The sequence below is a fragment of the Euprymna scolopes genome, chromosome 30 (assembly GCF_053919585.1).
Source record: "Euprymna scolopes isolate OS-2025 chromosome 30, ASM5391958v1, whole genome shotgun sequence".
NCBI classification, from domain to species: domain Eukaryota; kingdom Metazoa; phylum Mollusca; class Cephalopoda; order Sepiida; family Sepiolidae; genus Euprymna; species Euprymna scolopes.
Window position 1 is genome coordinate 46,509,818 of NC_136511.1, and position 18,330 is coordinate 46,528,147.

Below are 18,330 nucleotides of genomic sequence, written 5' to 3' on the forward strand. Positions count from 1 at the left end.
AGCTATAAACATTCTAATTTCTTCAGATGTTTTTTTTAAACAGCCTTCGTAAAAAAAGTCTATATTGTTCCATTAAACTTTTATTATTTTAATAATTTAACTTTATCCGTTTTATTAAAAAAAAATGAAAAGATATTTTTCACTCAGTAATGAGCTTTGGAAGATTGTCAGTGAAAGAAACACAATCGCCAAAAGATAAGCGTTTCATTATTTCTAGTCGGCAATTTGAAAAATCACTCACAAATGCGACTGTTTTACTCGCAATATAAAGCCCTGCTAATGTTTTCTTAAATGGTTCTTTATTTAAACTTGACTTTCTAACTGAAGAAATGACGCAAACGGGCAAACATCGGATGAGATTATTAGTTTTCTATGTCATTTGGTGGTCCTGGATATGACCTTAAGCTATATCCGATGGTGAGGCCTCAGCTTGCGGGCTTTGGGGAGTGTGGAGTCCCCCTTTAATTGCCATTGCTCCCAGGTCCACTCTGACCTGGAGTGGTAGTACCTGTTAGGTTCCCAACTATGAGTTAAATAGAAACCAGCTTGAAAAAAAAAAACAAATATATTCTATTAAAAAAATTTTCTTCAAAATCACTGAATTTGGCATTAAATAACCTGAAAAGGGTTGATATGCTGTAAAACAAAAACAACCAACCAACCTATGCAGACGGACAAACATCAGAGTAACATCTGATGAGATCATTAGTTTTCTACATCATTTGGTCCCGTTTCGTTCGTACAACTTCCTGGAGAGAACTAATCTGAAAAACCTTTGCGAAAAACATGATGCCATTCATTATTGTTTGACTTTGTTTTGTCTACCGTGTTTTGACCTCTTCACCCTGCCTTGTCACCCATCTTTCATTCAATCCTGGCAACAATCCTGTTTTATCATTATGCACCGAATGTGATCATTGTCAAAATTCACACTAACTGACTTAATCGCTATTGATGTAGGCACCCAAATATGTAACAAATTTATCAAGAGTTTTTCTGTTAATTTATTTGAAACTGATGTATTTCACTTGTATATTGTTGTGAATAAACACCAACTTTTATAAACACCTGAACATCAGATACAGATTTTTTTTTCAATGCAATTTATTTTCGTTTGGATTTTCTTCACATTTCTTTAAGTAAAACGAACACTTGTATTCACGTTTTTTTTCTTTTTTAATGACGTTTTCTTATTTATCTTGTGTCCGTGAGTTTTACATTATTTCATGCATTTGGTATGCAAAGAGAATTTTTCTTTTTATCTCTAAAATTTCCACGTTATTACATATTCTTTGGTATACGTCTATTATATTCTTATTTTTGGTTAATGCAAGGAATTTTTTTTTTTATTTGTATTTCAAATTATGGATGGTTGGTTATCGTTCATCCTTTATGTTTGTTACTTTCTGCATTCAAATATTTTCCTACAGGTTTTGGATGTTTTTATTGCTAACGTTCATTTTATGGTTTTAATCTGCTGCATTTCACCTGTATATTATTTTATAAACAAGCAATTATTTTTAATGTCAATTATTTTTAATGGTAATTATTTTTAATATTTTTAATATTTATCATTTTTAATATTTATCATTTTTAATGTTAATTATTTTTAATGCTAATTATTTTAATATTTATTAATGTTAATTATTTTTAATATTAATCATTTTTAATATTAATTATTTTTAATGCTAATTATTTTTAATATTAAGTATTTTTAATGTTAATTATTTTTAATATTATTTTTAATGGTGATTATTTTTAATATTACTCATTTTTAATGTTAATCATGCTTATGTTAATTATTTTTAATGTTAATTATTTTTATTTATATGCAGAATAATATTTCTTCAATCCAACAAGCCAATCAAGATTCTCTTCAAACAGGCGCTCATCTCAATTTTGAATCCTATGGTCGCCAGGTCTTTTCTCACACTCAACCTCAATTATCCATTGATGGTTTGTTCACTCGACAAGCCACCGAGATTGCAGAATTAAGACAGAAAATATGTCAACTTACTGCTGATCACAGCATGGAATTGAAATTGATTGAAGAGCGACATCAACAGGAAAAACAGAAAATTTTCGATGAACATTGGAGTGAAGTGAGCAACCTGAAATACAATCAGCATGAAGAGAAAAACAAACTGGAACAAGATGCTCTTCTAACGAATCAGCAGAATGAACGCGTGATCTTAAATCTGGAGTCTGAGCTGAAACAAAAGTCAAATTATTATGAAACGCTGGTAAGTCTACTTTGATCAGAAATCAATTCACTTTTTGTTGTCTATATAAGTTACCTCCCCTTTTCTCCTAAAATAATTGTCTCCTTTTGTTTGTTGTGACAATGAATTACCTCCCTTGTATTCCAAAATAGCCCCATCTGATTGGTTCGTATTTACTTGCTTCCCCGTACATAAAGTCAGATTTTAATGTGGGAAAAATTCAGCTCTTCAAAAAGGAACAGTCTGTTTAGGAAAAACTTTTTCAAAATGCCTCACACTAGGAGGTTTTCTTCTTTTACTAACCTGGGACAGAAAAGATAAAGTGTCATATCAGAACAGATACAACATTTTGTTTCTAGGCAAAAGTTTGTATCTTATTGGTCAGTGTATTTGTTTTCACATCTCTTATTGAGCGTTCAACATGGTCTAAACTTGTCATGATAACTTTTCACGTCCACTTTGGTTTGTATCCAAAATTCCTACTATATTAAAAAAACAAAAGTAAAGAAAATTCTATATGATGTACATACCTATGACAAAACGAAAATATCATATTCCAAAAATCATGTAAATTTATCAAGTAGCTGGACATACATGGTGTAAGGAATAAAGTACTGTACTTTCACCTAACAATTTAAGAAAAAGGAATATGCTTTCGTCCAAAAATAAAAATAGTTAACAAAGCCCTGACTGGAACGTAATCTAACAGGAACGGACTTTCTCAATTCACTGCTGACTGCAGAAAATGGCAAATCTCAGTCCTTATTTTACCATTTTACCACGATTTTTGTTCGTTCCCATACCCATAGGTATTTATATTAAACAAGCAAGCACATCCAATGTTGTCCAAGAAGGGATGATCTCTGTATACAGCAACATGTAAAATAAAAACATATACTTGACCAGAATTTCCCTTATATTGAAAAACAAATTTTTTAAAAAAATCTGTATGTACATGTGATGAAATAAAAATATCATATTCCAAAAATCACATAAATTGATTAAGTAGTTTTATTTTGAAACTAGCGGCTGTGCCGCATCAGCACACATAATGCCGAGTCAAACACAAAATCGAGTACACTAAACATCGTCTTACCATCAACGCTTACCCTGTGAACTCGGAGTATGGGAAATTCCCATATGCACAAAACAAAATCACTGAAAAAAACAAAAATACCCTAACTAAGGGTAAGGATAATGAGTAAATGTTGGATAAAATGATGGTTAAAATTATTACGAACTTGCCAGGATTTGAACCTGAAATCTTCTGATCCGTAGTCAGACGCATTATCCATTGTGCCATAAGTCCTATCCGTATGCCGAAAAATGTTACCGCGACTGTATACAGACAGTGCTAAATTCCGTTGACATGGGCAGGTAACTTTTTTGACAAAAAGGAAATGGTCCAAAAACCCTTATTTCAGGCTTTTTGTGTGACTTGGCATTGTTCGTTATAAACCATATATAGATAGGGACAATCTAGGGACTCACACCTTTCAGAAAAAAAAGAATTTTACAATTCAGTGCATCTGTTCAAAAGTTTTATTGGTATATATACACATACATAAATAAATAAACATTTAGAATTTTATTAATAGTATTGATAAACTTAAATTTTATAAGTAACATAGAGTGGTTGTTTAGTTCGCCATTTTGAAAACAATTTAAAAGAAACAAAGGGAGATAACTCAACAATATCTTTCCGTTTCACTCTTATTGAACATTCAATATGGTACAAACTTTTGATGCTCACTGAGAGGAAAGTTTGGTTTGTGTCCAGAATTCCCCCTATATTAAAAAAATAAAGAAAATTCTGTATGATGTACATATCTGTGACAGAAAAAATATATCATATTCCAAAAATCACATAAATTGATTAAGTAGTTGTATTTTTACGGAAGAAAATCAAATTTTATGAGTATCTGAGGAGTGACTGTGATGCTTGCGATTTTGAAAAATATTTCAAGAAACAAAGAAAGATAACTCAACAATAATTCATGCTTACTAGATTTATGTTGTAATACCTATGAACTGTCATGAATTACCTAAAAATGATTTTCTTTCTAAAAATAAAACTGTTTGATCAATTTACGTGATTTTTGGAATATGATAATTTTGTTTCATCATGGATACATACATTATAAAGATTTTTTTTTCTCTATTTTTGTTTTTTAATATAGGAGGAATTCTGGACAAGAACTGAAAGTTCATATTCTTTTCATTTTAACAAGAATTTTCACATGCAAAACTGCTCATTTGCATAAGTCAGCTATTCTCAACCTTTTCTCCGTTTACCTCCAACTCCCATAAAAAAAAATCGTAGCCATTATAGATTGACAGAAAAAACAAGAAGGTTAAAAAGAACCTTTTTATTGTTTAGGACTTGAGGTTTTTTATAAAAAGGAGTATTATACACAACACAACAATAGTCAAAATCATATTGAACATATGAATCCAGGTATTACGTTGCTTAGACATGATATAGTCTGAAAAGAAATAATTATTTTTAGATCATCAGGTACTTCAATTATTTACTTCCGACTATATAACTTTTTACCCCTTAGGGGTAAATTTACCCGTGTTTGAGAACCTCTGCGTTATTGCACTAAAAAACAAAAACAAAAACAAAAGTTTCTATCTTGTAAGCAACATGCTTTGCGTCCAATTCATGATGGATGTCACACTATGCGATTCTTGCTCATTTTCCTCATGGACAAACATGATGGCCGCCACAATTGAGACCATTCACTTTGACCAATCATCAGACAGTTAATTTTGATAGGCTGCGAAACCTTATGTTCATTTTCTTTTTAATGTGGTCTCTGTGTAACGTGGCCATTACTTTCCAACTATTATTGTGTTCAAACCTTTCGGACTTACACGCTGTCCGACACCGCTGCAAAGTCACCATTTATCAAGACCTGGAGGCCACTTGAGGATAAGGGTTAATGAGTATACAGTAGTCTAGGGAAACATGTTCTAGTCATTTTTAGTGGTGGAAATTCGGTAAATTGGATTACTTAAGAGGATGGCTCATCAAGAATTTGTTCACATTGGACTTGAAGACAACCATATTGTAGTCAGTTGGAAGGCAGGAAAACGGAGCAGAGTTCCACAGGCGTGCAGTTCTAAGAAAGAAGCTTTGTTCATGGAATCTACATTTAGGTTTAGGCACAGATAAAGAGTAGGGGAAATTATTGATAGTGGTTTCAGTTAGACAACTATTTTTCGTGAAAGTCAGGACAGCGGAGGGAGGGTGGGGGGCATAAATTGGAGCTCAGACAATCACTTGCCATGAAAATAACGATAAAGCAGAGATAGACTCGCAACGTCTCTTCTGTGGGAAAGAGGTTGCAGGGAAGAGAAAAGGGACCCCTCCCCCTGCAGACTACAAAATCTATTTTGAACTCTGTCAAGGCAAGATAAACTGCCTCTAGCAGCTCCTGCCCAGATGTGGCAACAGTACTCCGTCCTTGGACGTACTTGGCTCTTATACAGGTAGAGAATTGCATCAGCAGTGAGATATCTACTGGAGTGGTAGAACATTTCCACCATTTTCCCAGCAGCCCTGGCAACGGATTTGATGTACGTGTTCCATCTCAGATCAGGAGTAAAGGTCAGAATTAGAAGTCTGTTAAAACATGGAGCCTCCCCAAGATAAGCACCATTCATTTCGCATGATGCCAGATGGGATCAGAGCATTGATGATGGAAAAATAGAAGCTTGGTTTTAGATGCATTAAAATTAACCAGCCACCTCTTTCCCCATTGCACCATGTAATCCATATCAGAGGAGAGAGAATCAGAGAGAACTTGGTTGTTTACGGCCTTTAATGTGTTGCCATAGATGGTAGTGTCATCAGCATAAATGTCTACAAATGATCTTAGGGTGTGATTTGGAAGATCATTGATGTAGATCAGGAATAGAGTTGGGCCCAACTGTGAGCTTCTGATTTCTGCCCATCAACCATTACTCTTATGACCCTATCAGAGAGAAATAATGTAATAATTGAAAAGGCATTTCCAGCTATACTCAAATGTGTGCAGAAAGGCCCAACTACTACTACTACTACTACTACTACTACTACAAGAATTTCAAGGATGTTTCTGTTGAGGAAACGAAAGCCTTTGTTGGGCTGAGGATCTACATGGAATATATGTGTGAAACCTAGCTATTAGGCTTACTGGTTAAGTGGTGGAAGTTACTTCATTGGATATACTCTCGGGTTCCGCAACATCATGACACAAGACAGATTCTTGGCCATATGAACTTTCCTGCATGTGGTTGATGAGGAGGATGCTGGCATTGACAATAGAGACAGAATCAGGCCTGTTCTGGAGTATCTACTTCCCAAGTTTCAACACTACTACCAGTCCAGGCAACACCTGAGCCTGAATGAGGGAATGATTCCTAGGGAAACTCACCTGGTGATAAAACAGTACATAAAAGACAAGCTCAGAAAATGGGGCATCAAATCATTTCTTTTTTATGAAGCAGAGACTGGATATATTCTCGATGCAGAAGTCTACACTGGGGCAGCACCAATACCAGTTAAAGAATTAGGTGCGGTCGAGAACACTGTTGTTCGTCTTTTGACATCAGCTGAGATGAAGGGCAGCTCCCACATTCTGATCATGAACCACTTCTACAACTCAGTAACTCGGGCCAAATATGCTGTGAATAACCTACAAAGTTGGGTTGTTGGAACTCTCCTACAGAACAGAAAGTTTTTTCCAAAGTCTCCCAAGGCAGTCAAGAAACTCCCTCGAGTTAAAAGTCGCTACCTGTGTCAGGACAGCATCATGTATGGTATGGCAGGAAAGCAAGCCCATCACCTTCATCTCCAGTTACCATGATCCTGTAAAGATGGGAACTGTCAACAGGAAGGAGAAGGATGGTATTTTCATCAAGTGAGCATTCCACGGCTTGCCTTGGACTACAACAAGTACATGGGCAGTGGTGACAAGAACGATCAGATGACCTGCTTTCACCATTCATGATGCCACTACCGCTGGACCTGATGCCTCTTCATCAAATTCTTCATGTGGGCTTGCTACAACTTCTATGTGTTGTACCTTTCTACACAAGGAACTGCCAGAAAACCTCTGTATTTTACAAGATACATTCAAACACTGTGTCTGGAACTGGTAGGAAACTACCATTCTACAGCCGTTCACAGAGAACAAGAACCCTGTGCTCAACACCTGAAGCCAGGCAAACACTTTTGGGAAATTCCCCCTGGCACATCATCTGGCCACGTCTGTGCTGTGTGCATGGAGAAACACCTGAGATATAACAGACAGCACCCTGGAGTATCCTACCCCCCCCCCAAATAAGGTGAAAACAAGGTTCTGGTGAACCCATTGCACAAAGTACCTGTGCATCAAGAAGGGCTCTACCTATTGGGTGGATTGGCACATGAAGGCTGAAACTGGCAGTAGATGAAAGGCCAAAAATTACCAACGAGTTTAAATTTTTCTCACAATTTTTCCCAGGAGGCCAAGCACAGGGGCAAATTAGGTTCAGTAGCTCAGATCTGGTAGGGTTAAGAAGAAACATATAATCGAAGCTCATTGGGTATTTCCGATGCTGACAGGGCTTTATGTTGTGAGTGAAAGTCGTATTTACGAATGATTTTTTCCAAGTGGCGACTAGAAATAATAAAACGCTTATCTTTTGGTGATTATATTTTTTCACAGACAATCTTCCAAAACTCATTACTTAATGTAAAATGTCTTTTTGACCCTTATTTGTTTTTTTTTTAAATAAAACAAGCAAAGTCAAATTATTTAAACAATAAAAGGTTTAATAGAACAACATACTTTTTTTTTTAACAAAGGTTGTTTTAAAAAAACATCTGAATAAATTTTAATGTTTATATATTCAAATCTCAACATGAAATCCAGTGCATATTTAGAATTACACTTATTTAAAAAAAAATACAGAAAACTCTTTGCTGTATATACTTGTCAGGGAATGAAAATGTCATATTCTAAAAATCACATGGGTTTGGCTAGTAACTTTTTTATTTGGTTATATTTAGTTATCAAAGGTCAACTAAAGATAAATTTGCTCATCTGTTTAAATATTATTTGACTGAACACGTTGATTTCTTTTTTAAAGGTTGCAAATTTGAGAGAAGATTATCAATCCAAAATAGAAATTCTTCACAAAGAGAATGATGACCTGAAGAAAGAATTGGACGAGAAGAGGAGCAAAGGAGAAATCCTGCAACAGAACTTGGATGATTTGAAGACAAATTCAGAACATCAAATACTTCAACTTCAACGAGATCTGCAGTAAGAAATAATTCTGCATCATGTCTTGTAGTCATTCCAGTTACACCGTATTAGTATGAATGATGTGTTTGGTACAAAATATTGGTGCTAGTCTAACTCCCAAACAAAAATAATGAAAAATCTTTGTTCTGTTCCAAAAGTTCCTCTATTTTAAAAAGCAAAAGTAAAACAAACCTGTATGATGGAATGAAAATATCATATTCCAAAAATCATGTAAATTGATCAAGTAATTTCATTTTCAACTAATCAGCTTTTATAAGTAAGCAAAAAAGGACTGTTTTGTGTTGACATTTGAAGAAACAAGGAAAGATAACTCAAGAATAATTCAAATTTGCAAGATCAGCTTTGTAATGTTTACAATTTCCCATTAATCGTTTTAAGTTGTTTAAAAATGATTTTCTTGATAAAAATAAAACTACTTGATCAATTTGTGTGATCTTTGGAATATTATCTTTTCGTTTTTTCATGAGTATGAGTACATACATGCATTATAAAGATTTTTCCATATTTTTGTTTTTTATAGAGGGAACTCTGGGCAATCACTAAAATTTTTATGATATACGTACCCATGATAAAAAGAAAATATCACACACCAAAAATCATCTAAATTGATTAAGCAGTTTTATTTTTATAAAGAGAACCATTTTTAAGTGAATTTGAGTTTTTCCAATATCCCCCTTCCCCTCCTCACTATATTAAGAATGTTTTTCTAAAATCTCACAAAAGTTTGAATTATTTAAAATTTGATGTTTTTATCTTTGCATGTAGAGAGGAGAAAGAGTTATGGATTTTATCAAATCAAAAGTGGGTTCTTTGGTATGGCAGGGTCACTTAATTTAATTTTCTTTTTAATTTAATGGCTTGAATTAAAGTTTAAAATGTTGAAGCCAAGTATTATGGTTCATATATACTCCTAAACCAAAGAGCACATTTATTTATACGAAATAGTCACACACATTTTGCCTTTTATATATATATAGAAGATAACTTGAATTAAAGGTTAATGGCTTGAATTAAATTTTAAAATGTGGAAGTCTAATCCCTTCTGGTTCGTTTGCATACTTTACTTCTGAGAGTAATAACATGGTTGAAAGATGGTTATTTACTAATGACCAATACTAAAGGTTACTTCAGTTATGCTTATATTTTCTATTAATATGAAATTTTATTTTTAACAACAATACATCACAAATGAGTAGGTAACCCTATTATATACCCTAACCATTACAGGTACATAAACATTATACACCCATACATCTTTGGTTGTAACCCAGGTTTCATCAATGCTGTTGAATTCAGGTGTTGATTGAGAACGATGCAGATACTAGTTTGCATTTAAGTGTTTTATTTAAACAGAACAAAGACAGAAAACTGAAATGCGTATTGTAGAAGAAAGAGAGAGAGAGAGAGATGGGGAGGAAATTCAGAAGGAATCAATTGGAGTGAGGGAGACCACTTACATATTTAGACTGACTTTTAGCCACCAGTATACACTATCCCTACTTTTCTGCTGAAACAGGCCGAGAGAATTACGTTTCGCATCTGTTCTACTTGGTTCACCTTCACCTTCACCTACCCATTGGCAGTTGCCATTGGGGCACTACAAATGACCTCTCAACCAATTCTCTTCATCCTTCCTTGTCCTCTGCACGTTTGACCTCCTTGCTCAGCTTCAAACCTGTCCATTCTGTGATGTTCTCTTCCCATCTTTTCTTCTGTCTTCATCTCTTTCTTCCTCCTCTGACTATTCCCTGGAGCACTGTCTTGGTAATCCCTCTCTTCTCTTGTTACGTGGCCGAACCATTTTAGTTTGCGCCTCCTGATTGTGGTGAGAAGATCTTCATAAGGACCCATGGCTTGTCTTATTCTGTTTTTGACTTCATCATTGGTTATGTGGTCTTTGTAAAAGATACCAAGCAGTTTTCTGAAGCATCTCATTTCTGTGGCCTGAATCCTATTCTCTAATTCTGCTGTAAGGGTCCATGTTTCACAAGCATACAGGAAAACTGAGTGGACAAGGGAATGCACGAGTCTTATCTTTGAGTTGAGCTTGATTGCTTTGTCCTTCCAAATGATGTTATTGGTTGTTGTAGGCCAAATAGAAAGAAACTCTGTCCTGGGAGTACCACAGATTGGAGCTCAGTCAAGCCATAGTTTTTCCCCACTGTAATCGATAACCACTGTAAATAAATTTCTCCTTTTCTTTTGTGTACCTAAAACTGAACAGAACTTTTACAATACCTCAAGATTGCTTCCTAGCTGACTATAACATGATCGTATTTTGTCCAACGTTAACAAGTTCATGTCAAGCCGTCCTTTTAAATAATCAAGTTCTGCCCAGTTTCAATTATCATTACAAATCATCATGATATTGTCTTGCTGCCTACTTGATAAACTCATTAATCCTTATCCTCAAGTCGCTTTTGGGCCTTGATAGGCGATGATTTGTTAGTACTTAAAAAAGACCTGCTTATAAATAATAGAAATTACTGAGAATTAATGATAGCAATTTTTTTATCTACAGACTTGAAATTTGGTATATAGGGTATTCAGACACGTGGAAAACTTTTTAATCAGTTTTCATTCAGAAAAAATGGCTGCTAAGGGGTAAAAATTTAAAAATTAGTGTTAAATAATAGGAATATTTAATTGTCTGTTATCTGTATATCTATCTATCTATCTAGCGATGAGTGGACAACAGATTTGAATCGTCATGTTTTGAGAACATATCCCACACTGACATCAAACTGTGACTCTTTTGCTGATAGTACACATATTAAACCCTAGTCTCCTTCGGAGTAATCCCCCCCCCCCCCCCGACAGTAATTCACTTGTACCGTTCCAACAACTCCTGGAAAACTCCTTGGATGTCCTCTTGTGTGAGTGTGTCAATGATCCTTTCAGCCCCTCAATTGTTTCATAACGACAGCCTCTAAGGTTTTCTTTGAGCTTAAGAAATAACCAAAGTTTTAAATGCTGGAAAAAAAAAAAAGTCTGGAAACTTATTGAAGGCATCTCGTTCATCTACTAAACCAAGCACTCCGTTCTTTCAAGTGAAGCTTTAGTTTGCTTTTCTAATAAATTTTGCCGATTGTTTTTGTTTCAATTTCAGTTTAAAAACCGTTGAATGTGAAAACCAATTGAAGCAGGTTACACAGCTTAAGATGTACATTGGGCAATCAGAAAACATTCCCAAGTCTGCGGAGATTCTAAAAACGGAGAACGACACTTTAAGAAACAAATTAAACGTAAGATTTTTTTATTATGTTTCAGAATTTTTCAGATGAGCGTTAATGATTTAGATTTTTCTGACTACATTCTCATCTTGCACGTTATTCTCATAACGTTTCGGTCGACATAATCTCCAACCTTCATATGTATCTTGTCAAATTTAGGAATCTAAATGAAATGTTGAACTGAATTTTTCATTTAATCCACAAGGGTGGATTGTTCTAATTCTGTCAGCCATGACTAAGTAGAAGTGTTAAGTTATTTTTATTTTAATTGCTTTCTTTTTTTTTTTTTAGAAATTGCTCCAGACAATGCATGAAGCCATTTGATGTAAGGAGCTTAAAAAAAGAAAACAAAAAAACTACTTTGAGGCCAAAAACTAATCTATGATAAGTGTTAGGTGGATGGATTTTGATTCAGATAACAGCGATTCTTCCCTCTTTGTCAGAAACATCACTGATGGAATGTGAGGACTAAAGGACAAAATAGAGAAATTAGAATTGTGGGGTTGCCGAAAGTAAACTGAAAATCCACCTTCTATTCTCCTATTTTATTCCAAATTAATAGGTTTTATTTTTTTTAAATAGGATTTATATTTGTATTATTTGGATTATTTGAACTGTAGTCTTGGGTATTATTCTCACAATGTTTCGGCGGATGTAACCTTTGGCCTTCTTCAGATGCGTTTTATTAAATTTGAGAATCTTCATAACAAACCCAGGAATCTATGTGGAATTTAGAACTGAATTTTTTATTTATTTAACTCATGGGGATAGATTGTTCCCATTCTGTCAGCCATAACCAGGTAGAAATCTTGAGTGATTTTTATTTTATTGTAAATTAGTATTGTGAAGATTGATAATCTGGGTGATTGTGATTTTGGTTGTGACAGTCACAACGTTTCGGCCGATGTATCTTCCAATCTTTTTTAGGTGCATTGTTTTGAACCTGATGAAACTTTTTTATGTTCTTGCTAAACTTTCACAAAAAACAATCGACTAGCTACAACCACTATTAACATTTTTCCCCCGCTTTCTATCTATTCCGAAGTTCAACAGGATATGCATTAGAAATTTAAGAGATTACATCATGTCTCTGTAACCGATGTAGTATTCGTCTTGGAGAGGTTGCTAGGCAACATTAACTTCACAAGCAGTTTCTGAGAAGATGACGGCGTTATGTTTTGCAGTCTTTTGTTTTTTTTGAAGAAGGAATCACCGTCCTCCCACATATAGTATTTGATATTCCCATATGATTACCCATCTAATACTGACAAGGATCAGCGTGTCTTAACTTTGTAATCTAACAAAACCTCTATGTCAACGTGATTATGTTGTATATATATTGACTAGAAATTTACACTGACTAAGTATAAATGTGGATGCAACAACCAAGATGAGAATAGTAGTCGAAATCATCAAAGTAAGTAGTTTATTATTTACTAGCAGGACCTGTGTACTGGCATTTCCCAGTCGAAATATGGCACAATCAGAATAGATTCGGTAAAAGAAATCATTCCCCTATAGTAATTGAAATAAACAAAATAAGTATTTTATTGTCTTATTCAAAATAGCATAATGAAAAGATATTATAAGGTATTTACAGCTTCTCTTCCATTTTTCGGATTTTAATCATGTCAAAACGCACTTTATTTCCTTTTGATGGATTGATTGTTGCTGTTTCTTCTGATGAGTTAAGGGCAAAATAGATTCACTTATTGATAAAATAATTAAGTGATTGATTTTGCGCTACGAAACAGATACTGTCAAGAATTGTAAATGTCAAGTGAATTAAAGGAATAAATTATAAGATGGTCAGCATCATGAACTTTGGAATATAGACTTTATAGACTGCTATATAGAATATAGTCATTCATTCACTATATTGCTCTGTAATTATATTGAGCTTCTTAAATAAGGATTAGTATATATTATAAGGAAATAAAATATATTTCCACATAAATATATATATATTTTATTATATATATTTTAATATGATAGCGTGTGTTATTTTGTATGTCATACTTGCATATTTTTCTTCCGAGTGACTGTGGTTTAATTTTTATGACCTCCCTTTTTTTATAAATAATTTTACCAAGGATTCTACATAAGTTTTGGTTTCGGTTTCAATTCAAGCTGATGCACCCAAGTCATATGGATATATATTTTTTTTAATCACAAGTTTATAATATAAAAATCAATAGAAATTTGACTCTATAAGAATATATACGAAATCTGCATAAATTAAAATATCATATTTAAGCGTATTTTATGATTGGGCTACGCCGGATGTCCCTGCTAGTTTAGACAAATACTTTTGCAGTTTTAACAAAAGAGCTACAATAATATCAGGGCATCTCCATTTATGCTGAACATCCACAGAATGCCATCATCAATATATTACATATGAAAAAGGAATTATCATAAGTCCCGCTAGTCTATTATTAGTAGTTTATTTCAAGAACGCCTGTTAAAAGATTTTATATATACTAGAAATATATCCATCCGAGGACAGGTAAACTTAATTCCTCTGAATAGAATAGTTTTACACTTTGTGTTTCTTATATATCATTTTTATTTTTATTTTTTGGCCTGCTTCCCAGCCGACTTCATAATTTGTGTCTTCATGTTTTTGCGGACTGTTATCCTCATCTTCATAGTTGTTGTTGCTTCACCACATTTTGATCAAGCCCTGCTTTGGGATTTGGGATTTGGGCAGCAAGATGTTGATTCACATTACACTTGAACTTCTGCATGTCAGTACAGCTGGGGAAGCAGGGACCTGGAATGGAATTCCAGAGTCTAGCGGTTCTGGGGAAGAAACTACTGGAGTAGAAAGATCTTTTACATCTAGCGATCTCTACTGCATGGGGGTGGGATTTATCTGCCTGTCGGGTTTGTCGAGGGTGTCTACGTTGTGGGGGCACAAGTGTCTGCAGTTCGTCAGAGCATTCCCCATTAAAATACTTGTAGAACAGGCAGAGGGATGCAACGTTTCGTCGATGGGACAGAGACTGAAGCTTAGATGCCAGTTCAGGGCCTATCAGATTGGCGACTCTCTTTTGAACCTTGTCTAGGAGCAAGAGACTAGCAGCAGATGCACCAGCCCAATTGTTTCATCATGTTTCGGGCAAGTTATTCTCTGGCCTTCTTCAGGTCGTTAACGCAATGGCCTAAGAATGCTATTTTGTAACTGTGTCCTCAGTAATTAACGCCTTCTGTAGTTGTTGTCTTACCGCATTTTGATCAACTAATCTTCTGCCCTGCTTTGGGTAGGATTGAAACCGCTATCTTCAGACAATGCGCACCTGGAACCATAGAGACTCAACTTCTCTATCCATTGTGCTATAGGCCTTATAAATCCTCTATCCATTATGCCATGGATCTTATCAATCCAATTTTAAGATCTTATCTGTTTTTTTTTTTAATTTTAATTTTTTTTTATTTATCACACGTTGAAATTATTTAATCATTATAAGTTTTCATTTTTTTTCAATTTTTCTTTGTATTTGAGTTTTGTTTATTTGCTGATATTGCTGTAAAATGATTTTCTTTGTTACGATAAATTCTGTATTATTTGGATTATTCAAACTACTCTTCTCATCTTGATTGTTATTCACACAACGTTTCGGCCGATGTAACCGCCAACCTTCTTCAGGTGTATCTTGTTGAACTCAGGAATCTCTCTGTCCACCTTGGCAATCTGCACAGAATTTCAAATGAAACCCATTGTTTAATCTATAGGCACAGCATGCTGTAGTTCCATCATGCCTGTGTAGAAGTCTTCAGTAATTCACAATTTTATTCTTTGTATTGGCTGCACTAAGGGTTGAACCTTCAACCTCTAGAAGAGTGTCACTTCCAACTGAATTTTATCTAGTACTTTATCTGTTACACCATGGATTTGCTGAAGAAGGTCAGAGATTACATCATTTGAAACATTGTGTAAATAACATTTAAGATGAGAACAGTAGTCCGAATGATAGAAATAATTGATCTTCATCTAAAAAATTTAGAAACATAGAAATGATGATAAAGTCATATATGGAAGAAGTTGTGTCTGAAGGCTATAACAATGCAGTTTTATAGAAAAACAATTGTGTACAAGACAAGGTAAACAGAATAATAACAATATTGAAAGATTTCAATAATTTTCAATTATAAAGTATTTTGTTCCTGAATTTTTAAGATGAGGATTAGTCATTCGTATTATTTGGATTCTTCAGGCAACAGTTCTCATCTTGAGTGTCATTTTCACAACGTTTCGGTCAATGGAACCTCCAATCTTCTTCAGTTGTATTTTACCGAACTCTGGAACGTTTCTATCAAACTCTGGAATTTGGACGGAATTTCGAACAAACCCTTTTATTTACTTCATGGGGGTAGCATGCTCTCGTTCTTTCAGCCATGACTGGATAGAGATCCTAAGTAATTTACAATTGTATTTTTTGGTTACCCACACTGAAAATTGAACCTTCAACTTTTTTTTTTCACTTTTTTTTTTTACAAGGTGTTCACCACTCATCAAGGCCCGGAAGCCACTCGGGGATAAAGGTTATTGCGTGTACAGTACGTTAGTGTTGATATTTGATAAAGTGTCTTACTTAAGGGGGCAGTTCATCAGGAATTTGTTTATGTTGGACTTGAAGACATCCAGGTTGTAGTCAGGTGGGAAACAGGCAAACGGAACAAAGTTCCACACGTGTGCACTCCTAAGGAATAAGCTTTGTTCATGGAATCTATGTTTTGGTTTTGGCACAGATAAAGAGTGGGGAAAAATTTTGACAGTGGTTTCAGCTAGACGGGTGTTTTTCATGAAAGATTGGCGAGGGGGAGACCAGGGATTGGAGCACTTGCCGTGGAAGTAACGATTGATTTTTTCGAGTACTCTAACCACTGTGCCATAGCGAAGAGAAGAAACGTGAAAATGGGACTCAAGATGAGAACAGTAGTCCGAAGAATCCAAATAACATGAATAAAATATTTATTTACCGTTGTGTCAAACCATGATGGTATTGTAGAGCTTAGTTTTTTAAATTTTCAAGGTACATCTTATCTTCAGAAAGAAGAAAAAGAAAAAATATGTACAATCACTTGATAGAGGTATGTCTATGCCGGAAACCAGAAACAGCAGCAGCAGCGCAGTAGAAGAGGCTCACAAGGTTCTTAAATTACTTTTGAAATGCAGGTTGGCATTTATGCCTGTTATTATTAAATATTGTTACAATATTTGTCAGTAATGATTTTATTATTATGCGTTTCACTTATTTAATTACTTATGCGCACGTGCATACGCAGATTATCTTTCCTTCTGTTTTGTTTTTTGTAATTAAGATTAAAGGGAAGTAACTGCATTTGTCATACACAACTTTAAATACAACTCTTTGTACACTATGCACAATGCTTCAAGCAAACTATAACATTCTACTTTCACTTGAATATATTTCTTGTTTAATGTTTCAGGTTTGTACTGTTGAGAAAGAACATGTTCAGTCAAATGTTGAGCTTCTTAATATTCGCCTGTCGTCAATGGCAGAAATTCTGAGTTTACAAGAAGCTGAATTATTGCAGGTAATAAAAACAATTTTCACTTCTGTCAAACTTTTTTCTATCTTTCATGCCTAAAAAGGTAAAATGGTTTGCACAAACTTAAAAAATCCTTGAATTTTGCTTTGACAGGGTCTTATTTCTATTATTACCTTGAAAATTCCTTGAAAATATGGAAAATGTCTTGAAAATCATATTCTTTATATCCAGTAAAAATCTAAATAAATATTATTAAATTATTTTTTAAGCATTGATAAAAATACAATTTGAAATATTTTATAAATATTGAAAATATAACTGAAATACATTATTCTGAGATTACATTGTATTATTGTGGATACAACAGCAACATCCTTTTATCACAAAACTATCTGATGTTTTCCATATAATAACATTGGGTAGTTTCGTGATAAAGGGACATAACTCTTTTATCCACACCTAGCCTGGGTGCCCGGCGTTGCCCGGGTGTTGAGCAAAAAACAAAAAAAAAAGTGTTAGTAGGCAAGCAGGCTCGAACCTGTACCGCGAAGGAGGAAAAGAATATAAAAAAAAAAAGTGACATCTTTGCTGTTGCATCCATCGCCAAACTGGAAGTGGCGAAGGTTTTATTTAAGACTAGTCAATCGAAAAGAGGGGCTGACTTTCAAAATGTAAATGAAAATAACTTTTCCTGTTGACAATTATTAACTTTTTTGGTTTACTAGCATTTCAGCCCGGCGTTGCCCGGGTGTTTGGAGATGTATGTTGAGCAAAACAAAAAAAAAAGCAGTCAATTTTTTTAACTTTGACCCCTATTATGACCCCTTAAAATTTATTGTTTTGGGCTCAAATCAAGTTATTAAGTTAGATCCATTTCTAAGGAACCTCTATCTAAAATTTCAAGTGTTTAGACCCAAAATTGGCGGAGGAGTTTGGTAGAATTCTCAAAGGTCAAATTGTGGAATTTTGACCCTTTAACAGCCAAATTTCTGTCCGAAACCGGATTACAAAGATTTTCCCAAATCTCAGTACCCTGTATATCAAATTTCGAGT

General features: G+C 34.3%; 1 protein-coding gene across 2 annotated transcripts in view; it reads left to right on the plus strand.

Annotated features, from left to right (window-relative positions):
- Positions 1-18,330, plus strand: part of LOC145254787 (coiled-coil alpha-helical rod protein 1-like) — a 93,794-nt gene that overhangs the window by 8,931 nt on the left and 66,533 nt on the right. For both annotated transcript variants that reach the window (XM_080113573.1, XM_080113574.1), the window contains exons 4-7: positions 1,836-2,243; positions 8,346-8,521; positions 11,634-11,769; positions 17,215-17,322. In XM_080113573.1, coding sequence (XP_079969699.1) covers positions 1,836-2,243; positions 8,346-8,521; positions 11,634-11,769; positions 17,215-17,322 — 828 coding nt within the window. The remainder of the gene's footprint in view (positions 1-1,835; positions 2,244-8,345; positions 8,522-11,633; positions 11,770-17,214; positions 17,323-18,330) is intronic.